The following is a 27,478-nucleotide window of genomic DNA, read 5'->3' on the forward strand; positions in this document are numbered from 1 at the left end:
GAGGCTAACTTTTTTTTTTTTAATTTAAAAAAAACATGGGCTATAACCCATCGTTTTTGTCATTTCGTCATTTTTTTCAAATCCTCAAAAATGATGAAAAACGGCGCGCTATAGTATGCCGTACGATATGGGCTATAGCCCATGGTCCAAAATGATGAGAAACGAGGATAACTTTTTTTTTCCAAATTTCAAAAAACATGGGCTATAACCCATCGTTTTTGTCATTTCGTCATTTTTTTCAAATCCTCAAAAATGATGAAAAACGGCGCGCTATAGTATGCCGTACGATATGGGCTATAGCCCATGTTCCAAAATGATGAGAAACGAGGATAACTTTTTTTCAAAATTTAAGAAAACATGGGCTATAACCCATCGTTTTTGTCATTTCGTCATTTTTTTTAAATCCTCAAAAATGATGAAAAACGGCGCGCTATAGTATGCCGTACGATATGGGCTATAGCCCATGGTCCAAAATGATGAGAAACGAGGATAACTTTTTTTTTCCAAATTTCAAAAAACATGGGCTATAACCCATCGTTTTTGTCATTTCGTCATTTTTTTCAAATCCTCAAAACTGATGAAAAACGGTGCGCTATAGTATGCCGTACGATATGGGCTATAGCCCATGGTCCAAAATGATAAGAAACGAGGCTAACTTTTTTTTCCAAAATTTCAAAAAACATGGGCTATAACCCATCGTTTATTCATTTTTTCATTTTTTTCAAATCCTCCAAAATGATGAAAAACGGCGTGCTATAGTATGCCGTACGATATGGGCTATAGCCCATGGTCCAAAATGATGAGAAACGAGGCTAACTTTTTTTTTCAAAATTTCAAAAAACATGGGCTATAACCCATCGTTTTTTTATTTTTTCATTTTTTTCAAATCCTCCAAAATGATGAAAAACGGCGTGCTATAGTATGCCGTACGGTATGGGCTATAGCCCATGGTCCAAAATTATGAGAAACGAGGCTAACTTTTTCTTTTCAAAATTTCAAAAAACATGGGCTATAACCCATCGTTTTTTTATTTTTTCATTTTTTTCAAATCCTCCAAAATGATGAAAAACGGCGTGCTATAGTATGCCGTACGATATGGGCTATAGCCCATGGTCCAAAATGATGAGAAACGAGGATAACTTATTTTTTTCAAAATTTCAAAAAACATGGGCTATAACTAGGGTTGGGATTCGGAACCGGGTCCATTTCAGACCCGGTTCCGACATTGCGGATCCGGAGCCGGTTCCATCGTTTTCGTATTAACGGTTCCACAAACGGTTCTCATCAGTCGTCATTTAGCTCCGCTGTGTCTGTGCATGCATGCAAGCAGAGCCTGTGGTGACGTCACCCCACCTACATGAGTGAGTGGGGTCGGGGAGGATACGCCAACTGTTCTGTGCATTCAGCGACCGCCGCGGAGCGAGTGGGACAGTATGTCGAAGAGATCTCCAAAGTGTAGTTAACAGAGAGGGAAATTACTCTGAGGCTGAGCACGCAAAGTGGAGTAAATGCAATGCTATAGTTCCCTGCAAAGGTTGTTGCAACTTGTAGGCTACCAGTTGCACCACGTCCACGAGGAAACATCTCAAAATCAATATGTCTACACGAGTCCACAACTCACGAGAATAATCTACAGTAGGCACATCACGTTTGAGAGCCATGCGGAAAGCCGTGCCTGCACTCCCCGCAGCTCCACCACAGCCGGCGGGGGACGAGGATGATGCAAGGCTCGTTCACTTTCCCCAGGCTAGTAGTAACGTAATAGAAAATAAAAACTACTAAACTTCTACAGAGCTTTTCATTAGGCGTGTTGTAGCCTACAACTGTTGTTAATGGTGTTAATTTAGACCGCCAATGACTCGACGTCCTTCTGTCTGATATTATATGAATCACGTTAAATATAGCCAAATCAATTTGTCTGCACTTATTTTTTACAACTTATAAGCAACTCAACTGCTTTTGATTTGTCTCTAAATTAATCGCGTGACTGTTGAGTTAATCTGAACATTAAAGACAACATTTGTCACCACAACAATATTATTATTGCAATGTGTATGTACTGTATATTTAATATACAGTACAAATTGCAATATACAGTACAAATTGCAACAATTATATAGTTGTGGTGGCTAGCTGGTGGTGGTGAAATTAAAATAATAGTGCCACCTCATAATTGTAAAGAGCATTTTCAATAATTGAATTAATGAATTTGTGTTTATTATGTACTTGGTTAGGTTAGTTATAATATAAGCATAATCTATGTCAGAAAAAAATGGGAAAAAATAATATTGGGATCCGTTAGGAACCGGAACCGTTAAGAGGGATCCGGGAAGGATTCGGAACCGTAAAAATCCTAACGAATCCCAACCCTAGCTATAACCCATCGTTTTTTTTATTTTTTCATTTTTTTCAAATCCTCCAAAATGATAAAAAACGGCGTGCTATAGTATGCCGTACGATATGGGCTATAGCCCATGGTCCAAAATGATGAGAAACGAGGATAACTTTTTTTTTCAAAATTTCAAAAAACATGGGCTATAACCCATCGTTTTTGTCATTTCGTCATTTTTTTCAAATCCTCAAAAATGATGAAAAACGGCGTGCTATAGTATGCCGTACGATATGGGCTATAGCCCATGGTCCAAAATGATGAGAAACGAGGCTAACTTTTTTTTCCAAAATTTCAAAAAACATGGGCTATAACCCATCGTTTATTAATTTTTTCATTTTTTTCAAATCCTCCAAAATGATGAAAAACGGCGTGCTATAGTATGCCGTACGATATGGGCTATAGCCCACGGTCCAAAATGATGAGAAACGAGGCTAACTTTTTTTTTCAAAATTTCAAAAAACATGGGCTATAACCCATCGTTTTTGTCATTTCGTCATTTTTTTCAAATCCTCAAAAATGATGAAAAACGGCGCGCTATAGTATGCCGTACGATATGGGCTATAGCCCATGGTCCAAAATGATGAGAAACGAGGATAACTTTTTTTTTCCAAATTTCAAAAAACATGGGCTATAACCCATCGTTTTTGTCATTTCGTCATTTTTTTCAAATCCTCAAAACTGATGAAAAACGGTGCGCTATAGTATGCCGTACGATATGGGCTATAGCCCATGGTCCAAAATGATGAGAAACGAGGCTAACTTCTTTTTTTCTTTTTTTTTTTAACATGGGCTATAACCCATCGTTTTTTGTTTTTTTTTAAATCCTCAAAAATGAGGAAAAACGGCGTGCCATAGTATGCCGTACGATATGGGCTATAGCCCACGGTCCAAAATGATGAGAAACGAGGCTAACTTTTTTTTTCCAAATTTAAAAAAACATGGGCTATAACCCATCGTTTTTGTCATTTCGTCATTTTTTTCATATCCTCAAAAATGATGAAAAACGGCGCGCTATAGTATGCCGTACGATATGGGCTATAGCCCACGGTCCAAAATGATGAGAAACGAGGCTAACTTTTTTTTTCCAAATTTCAAAAAACATGGGCTATAACCCATCGTTTTTGTCATTTCGTAATTTTTTTCAAATCCTCAAAAATGATGAAAAACGGCGCGCTATAGTATGCCGTACGATATGGGCTATAGCCCATGTTCCAAAATGATGAGAAACGAGGATAACTTTTTTTTCAAAATTTAAAAAAACATGGGCTATAACCCATCGTTTTTGTCATTTCGTCATTTTTTTCAAATCCTCAAAAATGATGAAAAACGGCGCGCTATAGTATGCCGTACGATATGGGCTATAGCCCATGGTCCAAAATGATGAGAAACGAGGATAACTTTTTTTTTCCAAATTTCAAAAAACATGGGCTATAACCCATCGTTTTTGTCATTTTGTCATTTTTTTCAAATCCTCAAAACTGATGAAAAACGGTGCGCTATAGTATGCCGTACGATATGGGCTATAGCCCATGGTCCAAAATGATGAGAAACGAGGCTAACTTTTTTTCTTTTTTTTTTTTTTAACATGGGCTATAACCCATCGTTTTTTGTTTTTTTTTAATCCTCAAAAATGAGGAAAAACGGCGTGCCATAGTATGCCGTACGATATGGGCTATAGCCCACGGTCCAAAATGATGAGAAACGAGGCTAACTTTTTTTTTCCAAATTTAAAAAAACATGGGCTATAACCCATCGTTTTTGTCATTTCGTCATTTTTTTCATATCCTCAAAAATGATGAAAAACGGCGCGCTATAGTATGCCGTACGATATGGGCTATAGCCCACGGTCCAAAATGATGAGAAACGAGGCTAACTTTTTTTTTCCAAATTTCAAAAAACATGGGCTATAACCCATCGTTTTTGTCATTTCGTAATTTTTTTCAAATCCTCAAAAATGATGAAAAACGGCGCGCTATAGTATGCCGTACGATATGGGCTATAGCCCATGTTCGAAAATGATGAGAAACGAGGATAACTTTTTTTTCAAAATTTAAAAAAACATGGGCTATAACCCATCGTTTTTGTCATTTCGTCATTTTTTTCAAATCCTCAAAAATGATGAAAAACGGCGCGCTATAGTATGCCGTACGATATGGGCTATAGCCCATGGTCCAAAATGATGAGAAACGAGGATAACTTTTTTTTTCCAAATTTCAAAAAACATGGGCTATAACCCATCGTTTTTGTCATTTTGTCATTTTTTTCAAATCCTCAAAACTGATGAAAAACGGTGCGCTATAGTATGCCGTACGATATGGGCTATAGCCCATGGTCCAAAATGATGAGAAACGAGGCTAACTTTTTTTCTTTTTAACATGGGCTATAACCCATCGTTTTTTTTTTTTTTTTAATCCTCAAAAATGAGGAAAAACGGCGTGCCATAGTATGCCGTACGATATGGGCTATAGCCCACGGTCCAAAATGATGAGAAACGAGGCTAACTTTTTTTTTCCAAATTTCAAAAAACATGGGCTATAACCCATCGTTTTTGTCATTTCGTCATTTTTTTCATATCCTCAAAAATGATGAAAAACGGCGCGCTATAGTATGCCGTACGATATGGGCTATAGCCCACGGTCCAAAATGATGAGAAACGAGGCTAACTTTTTTTTTCCAAATTTCAAAAAACATGGGCTATAACCCATCGTTTTTGTCATTTCGTCATTTTTTTCAAATCCTCAAAAATGATGAAAAACGGCGCGCTATAGTATGCCGTACGATATGGGCTATAGCCCATGGTCCAAAATGATGAGAAACGAGGATAACTTTTTTTTTCCAAATTTCAAAAAACATGGGCTATAACCCATCGTTTTTGTCATTTCGTCATTTTTTTCAAATCCTCAAAAATGATGAAAAACGGCGCGCTATAGTATGCCGTACGATATGGGCTATAGCCCATGTTCCAAAATGATGAGAAACGAGGATAACTTTTTTTCAAAATTTAAGAAAACATGGGCTATAACCCATCGTTTTTGTCATTTCGTCATTTTTTTTAAATCCTCAAAAATGATGAAAAACGGCGCGCTATAGTATGCCGTACGATATGGGCTATAGCCCATGGTCCAAAATGATGAGAAACGAGGATAACTTTTTTTTTCCAAATTTCAAAAAACATGGGCTATAACCCATCGTTTTTGTCATTTCGTCATTTTTTTCAAATCCTCAAAACTGATGAAAAACGGTGCGCTATAGTATGCCGTACGATATGGGCTATAGCCCATGGTCCAAAATGATAAGAAACGAGGCTAACTTTTTTTTCCAAAATTTCAAAAAACATGGGCTATAACCCATCGTTTATTCATTTTTTCATTTTTTTCAAATCCTCCAAAATGATGAAAAACGGCGTGCTATAGTATGCCGTACGATATGGGCTATAGCCCATGGTCCAAAATGATGAGAAACGAGGCTAACTTTTTTTTTCAAAATTTCAAAAAACATGGGCTATAACCCATCGTTTTTTTATTTTTTCATTTTTTTCAAATCCTCCAAAATGATGAAAAACGGCGTGCTATAGTATGCCGTACGGTATGGGCTATAGCCCATGGTCCAAAATTATGAGAAACGAGGCTAACTTTTTCTTTTCAAAATTTCAAAAAACATGGGCTATAACTAGGGTTGGGATTCGGAACCGGGTCCATTTCAGACCCGGTTCCGACATTGCGGATCCGGAGCCGGTTCCATCGTTTTCGTATTAACGGTTCCACAAACGGTTCTCATCAGTCGTCATTTAGCTCCGCTGTGTCTGTGCATGCATGCAAGCAGAGCCTGTGGTGACGTCACCCCACCTACATGAGTGAGTGGGGTCGGGGAGGATACGCCCACTGTTCTGTGCATTCAGCGACCGCCGCGGAGCGAGTGGGACAGTATGTCGAAGAGATCTCCAAAGTGTAGTTAACAGAGAGGGAAATTACTCTGAGGCTGAGCACGCAAAGTGGAGTAAATGCAATGCTATAGTTCCCTGCAAAGGTTGTTGCAACTTGTAGGCTACCAGTTGCACCACGTCCACGAGGAAACATCTCAAAATCAATATGTCTACACGAGTCCACAACTCACGAGAATAATCTACAGTAGGCACATCACGTTTGAGAGCCATGCGGAAAGCCGTGCCTGCACTCCCCGCAGCTCCACCACAGCCGGCGGGGGACGAGGATGATGCAAGGCTCGTTCACTTTCCCCAGGCTAGTAGTAACGTAATAGAAAATAAAAACTACTAAACTTCTACAGAGCTTTTCATTAGGCGTGTTGTAGCCTACAACTGTTGTTAATGGTGTTAATTTAGACCGCCAATGACTCGACGTCCTTCTGTCTGATATTATATGAATCACGTTAAATATAGCCAAATCAATTTGTCTGCACTTATTTTTTACAACTTATAAGCAACTCAACTGCTTTTGATTTGTCTCTAAATTAATCGCGTGACTGTTGAGTTAATCTGAACATTAAAGACAACATTTGTCACCACAACAATATTATTATTGCAATGTGTATGTACTGTATATTTAATATACAGTACAAATTGCAATATACAGTACAAATTGCAACAATTATATAGTTGTGGTGGCTAGCTGGTGGTGGTGAAATTAAAATAATAGTGCCACCTCATAATTGTAAAGGGCATTTTCAATAATTGAATTAATGAATTTGTGTTTATTATGTACTTGGTTAGGTTAGTTATAATATAAGCATAATCTATGTCAGAAAAAAATGGGAAAAAATAATATTGGGATCCGTTAGGAACCGGAACCGTTAAGAGGGATCCGGGAAGGATTCGGAACCGTAAAAATCCTAACGAATCCCAACCCTAGCTATAACCCATCGTTTTTTTATTTTTTCATTTTTTTCAAATCCTCCAAAATGATGAAAAACGGCGTGCTATAGTATGCCGTACGATATGGGCTATAGCCCATGGTCCAAAATGATGAGAAACGAGGATAACTTTTTTTTTCAAAATTTCAAAAAACATGGGCTATAACCCATCGTTTTTGTCATTTCGTCATTTTTTTCAAATCCTCCAAAATGATGAAAAACGGCGTGCTATAGTATGCCGTACGATATGGGCTATAGCCCACGGTCCAAAATGATGAGAAACGAGGCTAACTTTTTTTTTCAAAATTTCAAAAAACATGGGCTATAACCCATCGTTTTTGTCATTTCGTCATTTTTTTCAAATCCTCAAAAATGATGAAAAACGGCGCGCTATAGTATGCCGTACGATATGGGCTATAGCCCACGGTCCAAAATGATGTGAAACGAGGCTAACTTTTTTTTTCAAAATTTCAAAAAACATGGGCTATAACCCATCGTTTTTGTCATTTCGTCATTTTTTTCAAATCGTCAAAAATGATGAAAAACGGCGTGCTATAGTATGCCGTACGATATGGGCTATAGCCCATGGTCCAAAATGATGAGAAACGAGGATAACTTTTTTTTACAAAATTTCAAAAAACATGGGCTATAACCCATCGTTTTTTTCATTTTTTCATTTTTGTCAAATCGTCAAAAATGATGAAAAACTGCGTGCTATAGTATGCCGTACGATATGGGCTATAGCCATGGTCCAAAATGATGAGAAACGAGGATAACTTTTTTTTTTCAAAATTTCAAAAAACATGGGCTATAACCCATCGTTTTTTATTTTTTCATTTTAGTCAAATCGTCAAAAATGATGAAAAACGGCGTGCTATAGTATGCCGTACGATATGGGCTATAGCCCATGGTCCAAAATGATGAGAAACGAGGATAACTTTTTTTTTCAAAAATTCAAAAAACATGGGCTATAACCCATCATTTTTTCATTTTTTTCATTTTTGTCAAATCGTCAAAAATGATGAAAAACGGCGTGCTATAGTATGCCGTACGATATGGGCTATAGCCCACGGTCCAAAATGATGTGAAACGAGGCTAACGTTTTTTTTCAAAATTTCAAAAAACATGGGCTATAACCCATCTTTTTTGTCATTTCGTCATTTTTTTCAAATCTTCAAAAATGATGAAAAACTGCACGCTATAGTATGTCGTACGATATGGGCTATAGCCCACGGTCCAAAATGATGAGAAACGAGGCTAACTTTTTTTTTCAAAATTTCAAAAAACATGGGCTATAATCCATCGTTTTTTCATTTTTGTCAAATCGTCAAAAATGATGAAAAACGGCGTGCTATAGTATGCCGTACGATATGGGCTATAGCCCATGGTCCAAAATGATGAGAAACGAGGATAACTTTTTTTTTCAAAATTTCAAAAAACATGGGCTATAACCCATCGTTTTTTTTTTTTTCATTTTTGTCAAATCGTCAAAAATGATGAAAAACGGCGTGCTATAGTATGCCGTACGATATGGGCTATAGCCCATGGTCCAAAATGATGAGAAACGAGGATAACTTCTTTTTTCAAAAATTCAAAAAACATGGGCTATAACCCATCGTTTTGTCATTTCGTCATTTTTGTCAAATCGTCAAAAATGATGAAAAACAGCGCGCTATAGTATGCCGTACGATATGGGCTATAGCCCACGGTCCAAAATGATGAGAAACGAGGCTAACTTTTTTTTTCAAAATTTCAAAAAACATGGGCTATAACCTATCGTTTTTTTTTTTTTTTTCATTTTTTTCAAATCCTCAAAAATGATGAAAAACTGCGTGCTATAGTATGCCGTACGATATGGGCTATAGCCCATGGTCCAAAATGATGAGAAACGAGGATAACTGTTTTTTTCAAAATTTCAAAAAACATGGGCTATAATCCATAATTTCTTTTCTTTTTTTCCAACTTTTTCCATTCCCAACTATGCAGCTTCCACCTGAGGAACCGAGACGTGAAAAATATAACTGAGCGTCACTTGGGATGGTCACAAACTCTCCAACCATACCCACCCCATGTATCTTGGAGTTACACTGGACAGGACACTCTTCTTCAAAAAACACATGGAGAACACAAAAGCCACGGTCAACACCCACAATAACATCCAGTCTACTTCCAGTTCCCACCCATCCCCAGCGTAGCCCCCTAACATTACAAGTGATAGGAATGAGCTGGTACTTGTTAAACACATAGGGGAAAAATAAGATTTAGATGAGTCAAAGGAGAACTTAAACATGGCACAAACAGGTGAGAGGCTTCAGAATGGAGATGAAGCACACAAAAATAAACTTGCTCCTGATCATAGGTGAAAAACCAAACAGGGAAGAAAAGGTTGAGGGTCTTGGTAGATCCACGTCATCTCAGTCATCTTCTCCATCATCATAAAAATAAGAAATTAACAGTCATGACAGTACACAGATACAACTGCCAATAGTGACAGGAGTTAACAGATTATGGCATCCACACCTCTCCATCCTCGCCATCATCTTCCTCATCTTCCTCTCCATCTTCATCACCCTCCTCATCGATGTTCTCCAAACCCTCTTCGTCCTCATCATCATCCATGTCAGGAACCTAGACATTAAAGAAATGTAAATTACAAGGAGCTCAGGTTGATTCTTAAAGATGCAAGTATTCAACGTTCTCACTTCAAACTCACCAAGGCAGAACAGCTACAAAAATGTCCATGAAAACATGTACAAGTTTGAAACTACATAGAACAAGCAGCTCAGATCTAAAACAACTGAAGTTTCAAATCCCAATTTTCACCGTGACCGTGAGTCAAAAAGTATGCCATAGCTGCAATAGCCATGACGAGGCTCACAGTTAACTGTTTTCCTGAAATTCTAGAGAGTGTGTGCACTGCGCATTACACACACTCTCTAGAGTTTCAGGAAAACAGATAAAGATAAAATGCAATTTATATATATATATATATATATTAGGGATGTTGAAAAAAGTTGAAAATCGACTCGATTATCGACTCATGCCTCCCACGACTCAAAACGTATGAGTCGAAAAATCGTTTTTATTTGCATTATTATTTTTTTATAATGTAAAACGTTATAAACGTTGCTGTTTCAAATGTTTTCCAAATGGTAGAGGTACGTGTTTGTCTGTGTGACACTGCTGTGCTGTGCCTGGCTGTCAGTGCCGCTCCTCACATGCAAATTCATTTTGAGCAGAGCGCTGTGGCTCTGAGTTTGAGAATAGACCCCATCGTCCAAGGGTGTGTGTGCGTGTGTGTGGTGGTATCTTAGCAACACTGAATGATCTGTCCCATTGGTCGTGTGCTCGTATCATGAGCCAATGGCTGCAGCTCTGAGCTTCCCAGACCCAGGTTCACATCTCATCTACACTACACATGCCGTAAAGTAAACTGACAGCCACAGGGCTGCTACCATATTAGCAGCGGTGAGCGCTCTTCTCTTCTCGTGAAGAAAGCAGGACAGAGTTGTCAAATAAATCCCGCCGTCATTCATACTGTATTTATTCTCCGACGCGACATTAAAATACGGAACAACGTGTGTCCCTGACAGGCTGCAGACACTTGAGTTGGGACTATAGCCCATGGCGCCGCTGCTCCTTCAGTTTTCGTTGTTATAATATTTTTTATTATTGGGATTTGATCATTGATGCAAATTCTAAACATATGGATGCAGCTGCAGAAGTTGTGTTGCTTAAAGGAATGCATAGTTGCGTTCTCCTCAACTGCTGCGCAGCAACAACAAAAATATAAAAATGAGGGAAAAAGTCGTTCGACACGTCGATTTTAGGCCTCGATTCGTCGATTGGCCACATATGAGTCGTTTGGCATCCCTAATATATATGCATTTCATCTTTATCTGTTTTCATGAAACTCTAGAGAGTGTGTGCACTGCGCATTACACACACTCTCGAGAGTTTCAGGAAAACAGATAGATAAAATGCAATATATATATATATATATATATATATATATATATATATATTTTTTTTTAGCCCATCAATTTGGGGGTCCTTGACAAGAAACAGTTTGAGAATCACTGATTTAGGAGGCATTTGTAGGAACTGCCTCAGGTCTTAACCGATACCATGCCACCATTGACTGCAGCACTGTGGTGCCAGTGCCAACAGAATGCACGAAAAAGGCCACGAAGAAGACCCCGTGAACCGGAAGTAGTAATCGGCCATTTTCGAGCCACCGCCGATCTAGCTCTATATACGAGATATCTTAGATCTGGCATAGATTGCGTTAATGGGTTAAACCCCAGCATCCGTATTCTAGCGAAAAGGTTAGCAGAACACAGAGAGCGCGCACACACACACACACACACACGACTGTAAAGGCTTATCAATAATTCAAACCTGAAAGACCTCTTTTCTCTCTCTTTCTCTGTTTAACATATGCGTTTCACTCCCTCACGCCAGGCTTCCTTCTCATTCCGTATTTTAGCATATTAAGCTCCATTCAAGCTACTGTTCTACAAGAGATGGATTTCCACTTTGACCCCCCCCCCCCCCCCCCCCATCATAAAACATGATACCCAGGGGTTTAATTAAGCAGATTAGATCAGATTTGAATAAGTAATAATAAAATAATTATTATAGCAGCTCTACTAAACCACAACGCATCATATTGTGATGCCTTGTGATCTTGAAGATCACAGAGCTATTTTGGGTATTGTTCCCCCCAGAATAGGCATGCTGATTTTCGAAGTGTTCGAGCTGCATTCCCACATTTTGTTTTTACACAAAGGTTTAAGCGCTACATGGATTACATGTGGATGAATGCACACACACACTCACACACGCACGCACATGCATACACAGTACATATATCTGCAACACAACTAAAGTGCTTATCAACAGCTATATAAAAGAGTGTGTGTGAGAGAGAGAGAGATAAAAAGAGCAGATGGTGCATGTGCTGTTAGGAACACTATTACTCGGGGACTGCTGATTTATGAGAGAGCTAGTGATGTGCAGATATACAAAGTCATAATGTACGTACAGTATACTGTGTGTGTGTGTAGGTGTGTGTGTGTGTGTGTGTGTGTGTGTGTGTGTGTGTGTGTGTGTGTGTGTGTAGGTGTGAGTGCGTGCGTGTGCGCGCACGCGTGCGTGCGTCCACATGTGTGTGACACATGGAGGACAGTCCTTTAGGGGACATTTTCCTGTAAACTGTGGGAGAACATCTTTTCCTGAGGTCTCAAAACATTTTATTTTTTTACTCCCAAACTAGCACAGCTTATCTGCTTGACAGTACTCTTAGTACTGAGGGGAAAAATACTAAACACATTTGAATATTTTCCAATGCAAACCATGCTCTCTGCACCAAACATTAGACGTTAGTCCATCTAATATAAAGTAGCCCACTAATAACTGGGCAAGAGCCAAGAGCTGAGACAATCCCCTTGCACACAGTCTGTTTAACCACTGTTGACCACCACTGTTGACCATCATTTATTTCCTCTTACTTCAAATGTCTTGGCCAAAAATAACAGATCTTAAAGCTCACAACACGACGTGTGGAGTCACATTGTGAGCTTGTAGATCAGACACTTTGGCCGAATGTACTCTGCATTTACCCATGCTATTATCACTATAGGAGCAGTGAGCATGCCGATCTACGGCACTCGGGAAGCAATTAGAGCCTTGCTGAGCGACACACATTGCTGGTCTGGCCTAGAATGTGCCAGCCCTGTGCGGTATCTAATATTTTCTACTGTTGTTCACTCCTGCCCATCACTTGGTTTGGATGTGTTCATGTGTGGCGTGTGTGTGTGTGTGTGTGTGTGTGTGTGTGTGTGTGTGTGTGTGTGTGTGTGTGTGTGTGTGTGTGTGTGTGTGTGTGTGTGTGTGTCTGTGTGTGTGTGTCTGACCGTTTGATGTGCGCGAGTCATGGTATAGTGCAAATTGCTGATTTCTGGATGGATGGTCCTTGATAATAGAAATGATTGTCCATTACACTGTTATCTATCACATGCACACACTCACACATTACACTGTTATCTCCTTATCTTCACATGCACACACTCACGGCTGAAAAGCTACACCGTCCTCCAGCTTCAGATAAGCCCACTGGTTAGGGGTCTCTCTCGGACACGCACGCACACACGCGCACACACACACAGAAAGAGAGCTGGATTCGCCTTTGATATTGCTCCTCTGGACCTCGCCGGTGGGAATAATATTGTATCCCTGCTTAATACAACACATGCATTTGCGTTAAGAAAATGTCCACACTTTTCCGTACGCACGCACATCGCATCTGGGAAAGCCATGATAGCAGCAATGTGCAGGTGCATAAGTCTACTTCAACCCACAGAACAGCAGAAGAACCCTAAATCTGCCCTGATTACAATGTACAGTAAGCATTTAGCTGATGCGTGCGTGCCATTAGCCTCATGCACTTCCCGCACAACTAAATAGGTCTGCTACTGTAATTCAGGCTGAATCTGGAGAAATAGTCTGCTTTGCTTACCTAAATAAGCTCCCTTTGTGTGTGTCCACGTGTGTGTGCGTGTGTGTGTGTGTGCGTGTAGGCCAAAGAGTGAGAGCCCAGTTTGCATGTCTTTTAGAGAGGGGAGTGGGGGTGGCAGGGGGGACAATTCATCTTCGTGCGTGGCACATAAATAGCTCCGACACAAGAGTCTCTGGAGAGAGGTGCAGTTCTCTGGCTTTATAAAGCATCGTAAAGTCTCTGCAGCCAGGAGGACAGAAAGAGAGAGAGAGAGACAGAGACAGACAGACAGGTGTATAGACTCAGAGTCTTGCTCAGAGGGAACCACTGACTGACACTAAGGGTGAATTATTTATCCAAGGTTCCGTCCACTGAAATATTGATGCTTAGACAATCCACTCTCTCTCTCCCTCCTGTATTCTTCTTTGCTACATTTCCGCCAGACTCTCTCCTCCCCTCAGGGAGGTGATCAGGAACTCAAGAGGAAATAAACGTAGGTGTCATGAAGTCCAAATCCAGTCAGTTTATCCTTCCTTCGACTGTCCTCCAGCCTGTCACACCGAACGTCCTAATCCCAAGATGTTTAGGACTATCGTCTTAACCGTTAATAGTACATTTCATCAGAGTCGCCGTTAAGATGGCCGCAATCACTACACAACAAACAGAGAGAGTCGGAGAATGTGACCATGCAGTGACCGCTCGTTCTCAAGTGTTTGTGTGGTTAGCATGGCAGCAACTATTGATTATTTTCTTCATTTCTCTGTTGAATACTTTTTTGATTCATCGAGTAATCTTAACATTTAACAATCTTAACATTTCAGATAGATACAGATTTTTTATTGTCATTAAATTGATTGGTCTGATTAACACGGTGTTAGGCTTTGCCATATACAATGGCGGTGGTGAACATATCTGATCTACAAGCTCACACTAAGCAGCTAACTCAGGAATATCAATAGTAACCAAAATAATATCAGTTCAATGCAGTCAACTATTGCATCAATTCCTTTACACTTGTAATAAAAACATCACACCTGTGTGAACTGAACGATGTGGCTATACTTTTATCGTGATAGTTACTGTACGGTCACCGATTTATTGTTAGTTACACATTAATCGATAATTCGTTATAGTTATAGTGCTCAGTGTGAATGGGCCTGTAGACTGCTCAACAGTGCCCCTTTAGGTCACCCAGCACTATTGCAGCTGTTCATACCCCAAAACAGACATAGAGGTAGAGATTAAAAAATGGTTTTCCTCTCTGTTCTCACACGGGGACAAAAAAGTGTTCTTCTCTAGCCAAAAGACAATTAATCCTGGTTTTAATGAGCGAAGCGCCAAGAAACATGTCAGCATGCTGTGTTTTTACACACACACACACACACACACACACACACACACACCCCCTAACAAAGGCCTTCAAAAAAAATCTGTCGTTTTCATCGTGCCAAGGACCCCCAAGTTGATGGCTCCTTTATTACCGCATGCGACAGTATAGCATGGGACCAGCCTGTCAAAGAACAACAACATCGTGGAGGTAGAAGACATTAACACCATTTTTGTGTACTCCTTGCTGTTTCGAGTTCACTTCCTTCAGAAAGAATGGCTTGTGCGTGCGTGCGTGAAAACAATGATCAAATCATCACTGCAGCGAGCTAGACCGCCACATCGACCTGCATACAGCATGTAGCAAATTTGCATACAGCATGTGAAGCAGGTGCCATGTCAACACGTCTCGCTCCCAACCCAGAATGCATGGGGGGGGGGGGGGGGGCAGGAATCCCATCTAAGCCTGTGAGAGGTGACTGCGTTCACTCCTTAAGTCTTGCATTGTGTTGTTCTCTGTCGATCTCTCACTCCTACGCAGCCAATTCTAAATCTTAGCTCATTCTCTTCCCATGCGTGCGTGCACTCTCTCTCTCTCTCTCTCTCTCTAAAGGTCAGAGTGACCTTGACTCCTCCATGTTTTACCTTCCTACGGTTCAGTACCTCAAAGCCACAGCGGCCGCTCATTGGTCGCGGAGGCCTCGTTAACATGAGCTTAATGACCATCACAATGAGAGAGACATTGAGAGAGTACATAGAAAAGCGAGTGAGAGATAATCTCCATCCACTGGAGACCCTTCCACATGCGCCTTGGTGCAGACACACATGCTCACACACGTGTTGCGAAACGTGTTGTAGAATTACTCTGTTAAAAGTAAAAGTCCAGAATTCAAATTTTACTTGAGTAAACGTACAAAGTTATTGGTATCAAGATGTACGTAAGAGTATACCAAAAGTAGAAATTACTCTTTATGCAGAATGTCTCATTTCAAGTTTTCAAATGTATACAAATCTTTTGAAAAAAGCATATCTACAAGCTCACAATGCGACTAAGGAAATGTACTTATAGTTATGTTCCACCACGGGAAACAAAACAAAGAAACAAGACAGAACACAGGAGACCATGTAAACGACAAGAGAGTTGGCCAGTGAGTGTGCGAAGACGAGAAGCTGCTAGACATGTTGTTGTTGACGCAGAACGATGACGCGGACAGACAAGGGTTGCGGAGGAGGTGTCAAGACTGTGATTAATTCCCCGGCCGGCCGCACAAAAAAAACAGCAGACCTACAAGTTCACAACGCGTTGTAGCCGCATTGCATCGTGAGGTTATGGGTCTGCTATTTTTGCGACAAAGTCGTGCGACAAAGTATATGGCGCATTAAGTGTCAGCGTGTAAGTGTGGGATGCGCACACGCACGCACGCATGGCATGCACGCACGCACACACTCACACACGCACACAAACACACTCAGTGAGATATGGTGAAATGTGTTTTTCTGTCACTATAGGGAGCGCGAACGCAGCACAGACTGATCAAGTAAAGTCTTACAAAAACAGTGGCAGCGGAGAGCAGTCTTTTGAAATGCCCATGTTGGTCTGTGTGTGCGTATATCGTCGCTGTCGGGCTAGAAACCTTGCGTGTCTCATAAGTGAATGCCCTATTTTCTACTTTGTCATGAGTGAGGGTCACTTTACCCACAATCCATCCCAGCCCTCTGGGGGAAATCATGGCGCCAGTGCCAGAAAAATGTGTGAAAAAGAAGAAGGGTCCCCTGATTAATCAGGAAGTATAGCCCAAGCCCCCAGCAAAGAGATTCTATATAAAGAGACTCCCATTAAGTCCCATAGTAACAAGTTAACAACCAGCGCCTAGTGTCTCCGCCATATTGGTTTGATGACGCCACAGTTACCAACCAAGCTATTTGGTTGGTAACTCTGCTACAGACCCAGGGACACACATAGCTGTGTAATAATACAAACGAACAATACAGTAAACAGCGGAGATGTGTGTGTGTGTGTGTGTGTGTGTGTGTGTGTGTGTGTGTTTATCTAGCCCCCTGGGAGAAGCCATTAAGAAGTCCATCACTCCTCTCCTCTGCTCCAGGAAATATGCTACCTGTCTCACACCTGGTCTGCACGCACACACGCACGCACGCACGCACGCACGAAGTGAGACAATCTGTCACAGTGCCAAGACCCGAAGAGGAGGCAACAGGTGTGAAAAGGCTGATCACGACTGTGTGCGCAAACACACACACAAACACAAACACACACACACACACACACACACACACACACACACACACACACACTAATTCACACCTCACCAGGTTACTCCAAAGCAACACCATGTAATGAATTATGTGCACAAATAAATCATAACTCGCCAGAGAGATTTCTGATAATCTCCATATTTTAACCTTTTGTGTTTTTTCTGAAATCAATGCCCGGGCCTACTTGTTCATACTAGGCCTACAGCGTCAGACAAAAGCATCAAAAGCAGAAGATCTGCAAGCTCGTATAGCTCGTCTGCTTGTAGCTCTGCTACATTTGCAGCTTTTGAATTTGAACCCTGAAAAGTAACAGCTTTGGACGTATGAGGTTTCCACCCGACAGAGACAATATTATTCCACCTCTTCAGTATGCCGTGCTCAACTCTGAAACCTGGAACAAGCAGTGTGCTATAAGCTAATAGATCACTTGAATGTAATTGATCTATCAACAGCGAGCGGTCACAATGTAAGCGCAAAGCTTTCACTTGTTCAGTGATCGGAGGATATGGCGAGCATGTAATAATCGCCATGGTTACATTAACGTCCTACATCCTCCGTCTCCAGGTTAAATGATCTGTCAGCAGCAGTATATAGACGCTGATGTCCGGAAAGCTTGCATCTCCGGATTTCGAATTTTTACGTTTAGCCGATCTACAAGCTCAAGCTACAAGCTTTAAGGATTGTGAGCTTTCACTAAAATGTTGTACAAATCCCACTGCCAGAATCATAATAGGGTCGACGTGGTGTCTGTTTGCTAGGATCGAGTGTACCATCACTCCACTTGCCTCCCGACTTTCCCCAGACTATTCTAACTAAGTCGGCTACTCTGCCCTGGATCTAGGATTAATATCCCACTCTCAATGTCTTCACATATTGTATACAGCCAATATGAAACACATTATTCAGGCACCTCTTTTGCCTATTAGGACCACTCTATGCAATGTCATCAAACAGCGACAGGCACCTATGGTAACATCATTCTACAGGCCACAGGTTTCAGCGTTACACCTTTTTATTCATATTTTTTCTATGGCGCTAGAGTGAGACGCAGGACGGTCGAACTTCTATAGTAATTGTGAAGTTGCCCGAACGGCCAAGGCTCCATATTCAGAAATATTTTCACAATATTTTGGAACCCAGTCAAACTAAACGTAACGCCTACAATTCCAACTTCCAAAGTGCTTGTCAGGGAGGGAGGAAGGGTCCCCTCCCCAGTTCACATATAATTATTTTGAGGTGTCGCAGCCTGAAAAGTTTGGTCTAGAATGGATGAATGGCAAATGGTGCATTTCTTTGTGAGCATTACAATGTACAACCTGCTCATCGGGAGCAGATAGGGGTTCAGTGTCTTGCTCAAGGACACTTCGACACTAACAGGGGGAGGTGAGGAAAAACTGAGAGCCTTCCAATTCCCAAGTGGACACTTTGCCTCCAGAGAGCCACTGCCGTCCAGAACAAATCTGTCCAAGTATGAGACTTCACAAACCCCCACGAGGCAGAATCTAAAGACATTACAAGGACTATAAGACATGATAATAGACAAATGAAGGGCAGAACCTAAAGATACGCAGGCTGCAGATATTAAAAGAACATGATGATATGCATGATGTACGCACATCGAGTGACATTCAGACTAAAGTGGAGGCCTGAATGCTCCTGTAGGAGGCGGCTGGGGAGGTGCAGGGAATCTTTCCACTGATGAGTCGTCACTGTGGTAGTCTGGTTGGTACAGTATACCAGCGAGAGAAGCTGAATAAACATGGACGTGTGCATCTGTAAGCCCAGGCTCTCCATATAGGATTCCACAATTTATTTATTCTCTAGACCAGTGATTCCTTTCAAATTTCAAAGGACCACCATTTTGAGAGAGAAAAACTATATAGTATATAATTACATAATATTTTTTCCCCACAGAAGCCCATAGAGCCCCATTGTGAACCCGGACATTTTGAGTACCCTAAAGTATTATGTTAGAAATGTTGAGTATGGGTCCCCAGCATTTAGAAACTGCCGGATGCTAACTTGCATATGTTTTCATAATTAGCAAAATAAGCTGGGGTACCATTAACATCCAATATAAGGCAACATTTTCAAACTTTAAAGGAGAATTCCATACTAAAAGGCTTTCTTACCTTTCTTTGTAGTTGTTACGTCCCCATCAAAGAGGTCCAGGTGTTATTTTGTGCAAAAGCTCCTTATTGGCTATTTCCCCTACCATAAGCCCTAAATGAATTGCATTGAATTGAATGGGATGTATGGGGTGTTGTGCGAATTTGCTTATTTCCATCGAAATAAGTAGTAAAGTGTGCCGCTTGGGTTATTATTTACATTATGAAGAGAGGATATATACAAAGAAATTATAATTTTGAGCGATGGAAATAAGCGAATTAGCACAACACCCCATACATCCCATTCAATTCAATGCAATTCATTGAGGGCTTATGGTAGGGGAAATAGCCAATAAGGAGCTTTTGCAAAAAATAACACCTGGACCTCTTTGATGGGGACGTAACAACTACAAAGAAAGGTAAGAAAGCCTTTTAGTATGGAATTCTCCTTTAAGTAGCATGGGACAGGTCAAACTAGGGGGTTTTCATGATTCTGAATCCATTGCAAGCATTAGGGCCGATTCATACTCCTATTTTAGAGCCAAATAAAAGTCGGTTCGGCTCTGTAGAGCCTACAATGTGACATAATTTTAGGTTCGGGGGGGGCGGGTACCATCCTAAAGTCGGCTCTTCGGTGCTACTGAAGATTTCTGACGAGCCGAAATCATTTCGGCACTACAGCGCCGAAACAGCGGTAAAATAGGAGTATGAATCGGCCCTTAGTTTTGCACAAAAAACACTCATTCAGCTAAAAACGGCCATAGCCGTCATCACAAATATGATGAGGTCAGCACATTTGGGCTGTGGCTATGGCCAAATCTATCCCAAGGAGTGAGTTTTGTGCAAAAAGAATGCTTGCAATTGATTCAGAATCATGAAAAAACCCTAGTTTGACCCGTCCCATGCTACTTAAAGCATAATGACATTTTGAAAATGTTGCCTTTTATTGGATGGTAATGGTACCCCATCTTATTATGCTAATTATGTACATTCGTGCGTACTTAGCAGCCATCATCTTCTTCTCCGGTTTATGCGGTTTCAGACAGATATATAAGAGTGCATTTGGAGTCACTGTCACACGGGGTCTCCGGACCCCACCTTGAGAACCAGAGCACTAAACTATGATGTCAAAATGACCTAGCTCACTGTGCGTGCGCGTCTTTCGCTGGCGCCCCGTCTCTCTTCTTAATTAATGGTCTAGTCTGGCCAGTTCTTCTGCCCTTGAATCCGGACGGACGCAACCGTGCATGTCTGCTTGCTTTAGTAGGGTCTCGGGAGAACATTTACCGTTGTGAGGGCGGGAAGAGATAAGACATCCCACGCCTCTCCCCGAAATTAATCACATCGTGAACGGCACAGGATGAAAGGATCAGACGACTGAGGAACTGCGCTGTGGTTTGTCTTGCATTTCCTTTTAGTATTCAATGTGCATGCTGTAGCATTCCCATTGACATAAATGCCCCCCCCCCCCTCCCGGGGCCAGGAATAATGGTTGGCTGTCATCATCTGTATTTGCTCTCATTTTACATGTGCATAGTATTCTGTCAACAATAGGAGCCCAAGAATGTGTCAAAAGCGACCTTGGGCTGCCATTTAAAACTCAGTTGAGCACTGGCAACCCATGATGACAAATGAGAATAGGACCACCTAACGCCTAACCACTCACATTACAATCATCCGGACTGTTAATGTGACAGCAAAATTATTTTACAGAGAGCGCACACACACACACACACACACACACGCACGCACGCACGCACGCACGCACGCACGCACGCACGCACGCACGCACGCACAGACACAGACACGAGTAATCTAATGATATAAAGCCTCATCGATCAGCACCGCTGTCCCTTGTTGGGGATTACATCATCAACACCTGGCAAGCGGCCAATCAGAATCTCTCGGAGGCTGCATGCCCACTAGGTGACCCCGACGCCGCTCGTGAAACGCAGCCAGGCAATAATACGGGCACACACGATAGCACACGTATAGTATACTGTACACACTACTGTATACACATGACTGCACGGACATATTTCAGCCACTTCATTACACCTGTAACCCTTATGTGACAATAAACGATTGCGAGTCACATGCAGCAGCTGGCCTTCTTCTGAGGAGCCTTTTATAGCCACCCTCGTTTTAATCATCCTTCGACATAATTTAATTTGACTCCTACTGTACCCTAGTTATTTATCTACTGTACCCTAGTTATGTATCTACTGTACCCTAGTTATTTATCTACTGTACCCTAGTTATTTATCCAGTCGATGAAGTATATATATATAGGGTTTAAGTGCACTGCGGAAATACTTACAAGTTACAAGTCCGGTATTCAAAATTATAGTGCTGAAGTGGTTAATGTATGTCAAACTACAAAGTAACTATAGTAACTATAATTGTAGTGGAGTAAAAGTATATTTGCCTGAAAGTAAAAATAATAATAATAATAATACAATAATAATAATAATTAAAATATAGAAAATTGGATAGTAAAAATAAATAAAACACCTGTGTGCATGTGCCGTGAGGGGCGCTCTTATATAATCATACATCACATTGCCAATCAAATCATCACAAATGCCACTCTGGCCAATCACAATATGCGTTCTATGTTCTACACTACAGTATGTTTGCGAAGACACACACACACACACACACACAGCAGCCTAAAATACAAAAATGCAGAATATCTTGCAAGGACGTGTCAAACTGAAATAGTCTTATTCCTTGGATACGCGATGTACAATAATAGCACAGTGTTGCCATGTCCGCTTATTATAAGTGACTTTGGGCTTGTTACGGGTCGCGTTTTTTTGGGGGGGGGGAGAGATGTGTCAACACAGCTCTAGTCACGTTAACGAGAATGAAATGAATACATCATAATCAGCATCTATGGTGATTATATTCCATGTATTCCTTTGAGCTCAATAACAGGCAGAGCCAGAGAAAAAAAAACATCTTCATGAACATCATAGTTTTAACCCATTCAGGCCCAACGTCGAAATTTAAAAAAAGGTTTTCTAAATCATGACAATTTTCTGAAAGATTTGAGGCACATTTTAACGATTTTTCAATAGCTAAAGTTTAACGTAATGCTTAAAACACCAAAAACCCCAAAGAGAGGACAGTTACATCTGCAGGAAAATCTAAAGGAAGCAGCTGAAAGACACAACTGTAAAAGAATAAGGTGTTTGCGTCAGCACCATGTTTTTATCAGCAGTTACTATGGCGATGGTGAAAAGGCATTCATTCCATAATAGATTGTGAGGACGTCATTAACTCGTTAAAACCGGGAAAGCATCTTACACAGATGCTTTCCCCGGTTTGACCATCATTTTATACTTCGGCTATTCAAAAATAGAAGATCTACTCATAATTTATACAATCTACTCATAATTTATACAAGCTGCAAGTGAAACAAATGTTAAAGTGTGAACTTGTATAGCTGCATGCTATTTTTTTTAAAGATCTTTTGAATAAATCATATATATAAAAAAAATGTAAACGAACATTTTTGGCTAAAATCTTTTCTTCTGATTCTGGGGGACTCCTGGAACTAAATATTTTGAGGTGGCGGTCCGCAGCGTTGACGTGAACTGAAAACGTTTCAGAACCCCTGATATAGCAGCATTTAGAAGACATTTGTAGAACCCCAGGTCTTAATGCATTAAGATGACATTCGGTGGTCGAACACAAGAAAACGCCTACAATGACAAACCAATGCAGCAAAAACACTGACGTACCTGCAGTAACATACCATCCACATTTAACCACAAAACGTCACATGGAACAGCTATATTTAATGCTTGGCAGGCTTCGCGGCCAGTGATTCACATTCGTTTCCATAGAAACAAGAGTGAGATTTCATTGCGCTTGTCGGTGTGAACTGGATCTGACGGATTTCCTCCAATTCTGGAGACGAGCGCGACGCTTTTGCCGGAGGCAAAGCCACCAGGAGGCATTAATTAACCCCGTTATGGACTGATGTGATTTGCTGCCGCAACTCGCAACTTTTCACACTTCGCAACTTTTCGCAACTCGCAACTTTTCACACTTTTAACTTTTCACACTTTTAACTTTTCACACTTTTAACTTTTCACCCTTTTAACTTTTCACCCTTTTAACTTTTCACCCTTTTAACTTTTCACACTTTTAACTTTTCACACTTTTAACTTTTCACACTTTTAACTTTTCACACTTGGCAACTTTTCACACTTGGCAACTTTTCGCAACTCGCAACTTTTCGCAACTCGCAACTAACTTTTCACACTTCGCGACTTTTCACACTTTTTCGATTTTCAATTTTTTGAGCCCAGGATCACATTAGATGATTGACACAGGGGTGAAAAATGGGTTACAAAATCGTGGGATAAAGCGTTCGGTGTGGATTTGTACACATTTTCATGTTTTTCAACAGCTAAAGCTTAAAATAATGGTTAAAGTGGTTAAAAGCCAAGGTGACACAGATGCGTTCCTGGACTTAATGGCTAAATCCCCCCCCCCCCCCCCCCCCCCCCCAGCCCTCACCGAGTGACAGAAAGTCAGTCCAAAGTCACGGCGCAGCAGTGTGAAGATGCATCCCACCTGCTACGCCCGCAGCGCCATCCGTCAAGCCTGGCATGAATGAAGGTGGAGGGTCAGTCAGTCAGCCAAGCAGCCAATCAGAGGCCAGGTAAACAGTTTGCCAGCCAGTGGACTGCATCAGACTTAACTAAGCCATTAAGACCGGGAACGCATCGGTTTCATTTTATACTTTGCATATGGTGAAAATGCGTGCAATTCTTTGAATATTTACATATTGTGACTTGTGAGCTTGTAGATCTGTTATTTTCAATTAGCCACTGCATTGTGTTTAAAGAGCTAAGGGCTGTGGGCTTGTTTTCTCCAGTGAGGAGCAGCAGCCAGTGAAGACTCTGACAGACAGACATCTAAAATTACAGGAAGATAGTCCATATCATTGCCTTTTGCAATGTGAATATCTTCCACGTTCATATCAATATAACAAAACGATAACAAAAAGGGGGGCACGGTGGCACAGTTGGTAGTGCCGTCACCTCACAGCTAGAAGGTCCTGGGTTCGATTCCCACTGGGGATGCCAGGGGCGCTGGGGGCATGCTCTCTCCTCCACGTCAGTGCCCATAACCGAGACGGGGTTGGCGAAAAGGCCCTTCTGTGTAGAGTTTGCATGTTCTCCCCGTATCCACTGTCACAAAAAACATGCAATAATCCTGGTCTCTAAACTGCCTACCCCTGGTCAAAAAAGAAAAAAACGATATTATCGGATGCCAAATGTGGCATGCTGTTTTGATCACAAATTAATCCCACCCTTTTTGACAACGTCAATACGCTAAATTGGATTGGAAGTATATACGTATATACAATATAGAGTAGACAACATACTGCATGTACAGACTACAGAGACTGACACACCAGGACAGGAATCATCTGTTGGTCACCCCTGACAGATGACCAGAGATGCTGCCAGCACGGGCTGGCGTGTTGCCATGTTTGCAACTAACACTATCAAAATATCGCAGATATGCTACTTTCAATCTATATTCTAGTTTCCTAGACCTGTAGTTGCTTATTTCTCTTACAGAATCTGGCAACACAGACTGTGACTCTGCAGTCTGCAGTATGAGTAAGTAGGCCGTTATTTTACGAAACAAAAACAAACAAAAAAATACCAAAAGTTTGAATATGGAGGTAGGAGCTTTCTGTCCGACAGATATGCTCACTACTTTTCAATGTTTTCGGAAGCGCTTATTGTCGCCCATATATAGCTAGGTGTAGCCTAGCCACAGTATCCATATTTCCATATTGTCGCCCATAGCTACAGTACGTGTAGCCGCGACATTCTAAATGCTACACGGGTTGTGCTTATAACCACGCCCTGCTTCTGTGGCCAAAGCGGAAGTGCCTCTCGCCTACAACAACTGCGGAGTGCGGACTAGACCTAAATATATTACTACACCAAGCAAGCTAAAGCGTGCAAGCGTTGCAAAGTTCGCTTAGCCGACTCAGGGCCGTTCAAGTTGCGACCTGATAGGCAGATAATAGTATATAATGTTCTGGCGAGAGCGTTTCCCCCGACTGCCAATCAAAGTGGCTACTGGCCAATCACAGCGGGTCCTTGCACAACCCGTGCAGGCTTTCGAAGGACACTGTGTAGCCTAGCCACGGTAGCCATGGTGACGGCAGTTTCCTGCCACCTGTGGAGAGTGACATGAGGACAGTCCTCCAGAGCGCTGAGTGTGACTGCACGTAGAGCTCCACTCTGGAGCAAAGGAACCTGTGTTGTGTGTATGTGTGTGTGTGTGTGTGTGTGTGTGTGTGTGTGTGTGTGTGTGTTAATGTGCTACCACGCACACGCTGCTGGTGGCTTCATAGAATGACAGGTCTTCATCACACATTTAAGACCTGAGGACCCAATTCTACAAAATGTCTTCCAAATCAGTTTTCTGAAAAACCCGTTTTATTTATATATATATATATATATATATATATATATATATATGCGCACCTTGTATATCTTCTTATTTTTTAATAGCCAACGTACAAAATATGGTTAAAGTGGTAAAATGGAAATGACACACAGATGCTTTCCTGGTTTTAACGGGTAAACGAAAGAGAGATGGATAGCGTGTGTGTGCGCGTGTGCGCGTGCGGTCACCTTAGCCGTTTCGTTAGCTGAGCTGGTGGCAAACAGGAGTCCATCTGAAGACACGTGACAGACCAGGACGGCTCCTTGATGTCCTGGAGCTTCTCTCCACTCTCTATGGCCCACACCTGATGAGAGAGTACATATACTCAAGTAAGAGTATTTCCAATTTCAATAGGCCTACTTTTAATTCTACTCCAGGGTAGGTACCTTCACAGTAATCCTGGTCTCTAAACTACCTTCCCCTGGCCAGCCAGGGCGCCTGATGCAGGGGAATGGAACTGGTCGGAATAACGTGTTCCTTCCACTCGCTACATCCGGCCTGGGAAACTCTCCCCTGTCAGGTGAAAATAAGCAGCTTGGACTACTCATGCATAGAAGGAAGCATGAGGTCAGTCCGCTGCCCCCCCCCCCCCCCCCCAGGTTGGCAGAGGAAGTGTAGCGCCCAGGATTACATTAGATAATTGACACTGAGTATATTGTAAATTTACTCTTTAGTTGCTAGTTACTTATTAGATACTGTAGATTTGAATTACTAAACATAGATTTAACCACTATATTATTCGACAGTGAGCGAACCAGAGGTGTGTGTGTGTGTGTGTGTGTGTGTGTGTGTGTGTGTGTGTGTGCGCGCGCGTGTGTGTGTGGGGTACCTTGGCAGTGTCATCGAACGACCAGCACAGCAGTGGTGTACCAGTGGGCGTACCAGTGGGTGTGCCAGCAGGTGGGCCAGTGGGCGTGTCAGCAGGTGGGCCAGTGGGCATGTCAGTTGGTGTGTCAGTGGGCGTGGCGTGGCAGAGCAGAGAGAAACGCCCGACCTGCTCTGTGTGACCCTGCGACACCGTGCAGTTGTCCACCTTCACACCTACAGGGGGCAGCAGACACGCACAACACAGACACGGTCCACTTAGAAGCAGTCGATAACTGTAGGGGACGTCATCGGGCGGCATGACGACACTTCAGAGGAACTTACGTTCCACTGCCTCTGAACAAAATGTCCTACTTTCCTCTCCTCTTCTCGTTTTGAGAACCACTTACCTACAGTAATAGAGCATCGCAGCCCCCTTTCATGACGACGACAGGCCCAGGAAATAATTCCCCATGCTTTTTTCCCGTAGACATTTCAAAAAGCCTCGAACAAAGCCAACTCGGATCGTGACAAATCAGGACAACAAACACATTTTTGGGCCGAACAAATAATTAGAAAGAAGAAAAAGGGGCAGGGTACAACACTTTGTTTTTCTTTGTAATTATTTGTTAGGCTCAAAATATTGTGTTTGTTGTCATTCTATAGAAACCATTTGAATAGAAACACCCCACCCCACCCTTGTAAAACTAAATATCT

At 41.6% G+C, this 27,478-nt stretch overlaps 1 protein-coding gene across 1 annotated transcript in view; it reads right to left on the bottom strand.

Moving 5' to 3' along the window:
- The window catches only part of LOC308310660 (uncharacterized protein), a gene marked incomplete at its 3' end in the record, with an annotated part of 45,858 nt that overhangs the window by 11,999 nt on the left and 6,381 nt on the right, over nt 1–27,478 (bottom strand). The window contains exons 2-4 of the mRNA XM_080757041.1: nt 26,787–26,998; nt 26,146–26,261; nt 9,779–9,886 (exon numbers count right to left, since the gene is read on the bottom strand). Of these exons, the coding sequence (XP_080613167.1) occupies nt 9,779–9,886; nt 26,146–26,261; nt 26,787–26,897 (335 nt within the window). The 5' untranslated portion in view covers nt 26,898–26,998. The remainder of the gene's footprint in view (nt 1–9,778; nt 9,887–26,145; nt 26,262–26,786; nt 26,999–27,478) is intronic.

This window comes from Protomyctophum bolini, assembly GCF_963924005.1.
Source record: "Protomyctophum bolini genome assembly, chromosome: 23".
Classification (NCBI taxonomy): domain Eukaryota; kingdom Metazoa; phylum Chordata; class Actinopteri; order Myctophiformes; family Myctophidae; genus Protomyctophum; species Protomyctophum bolini.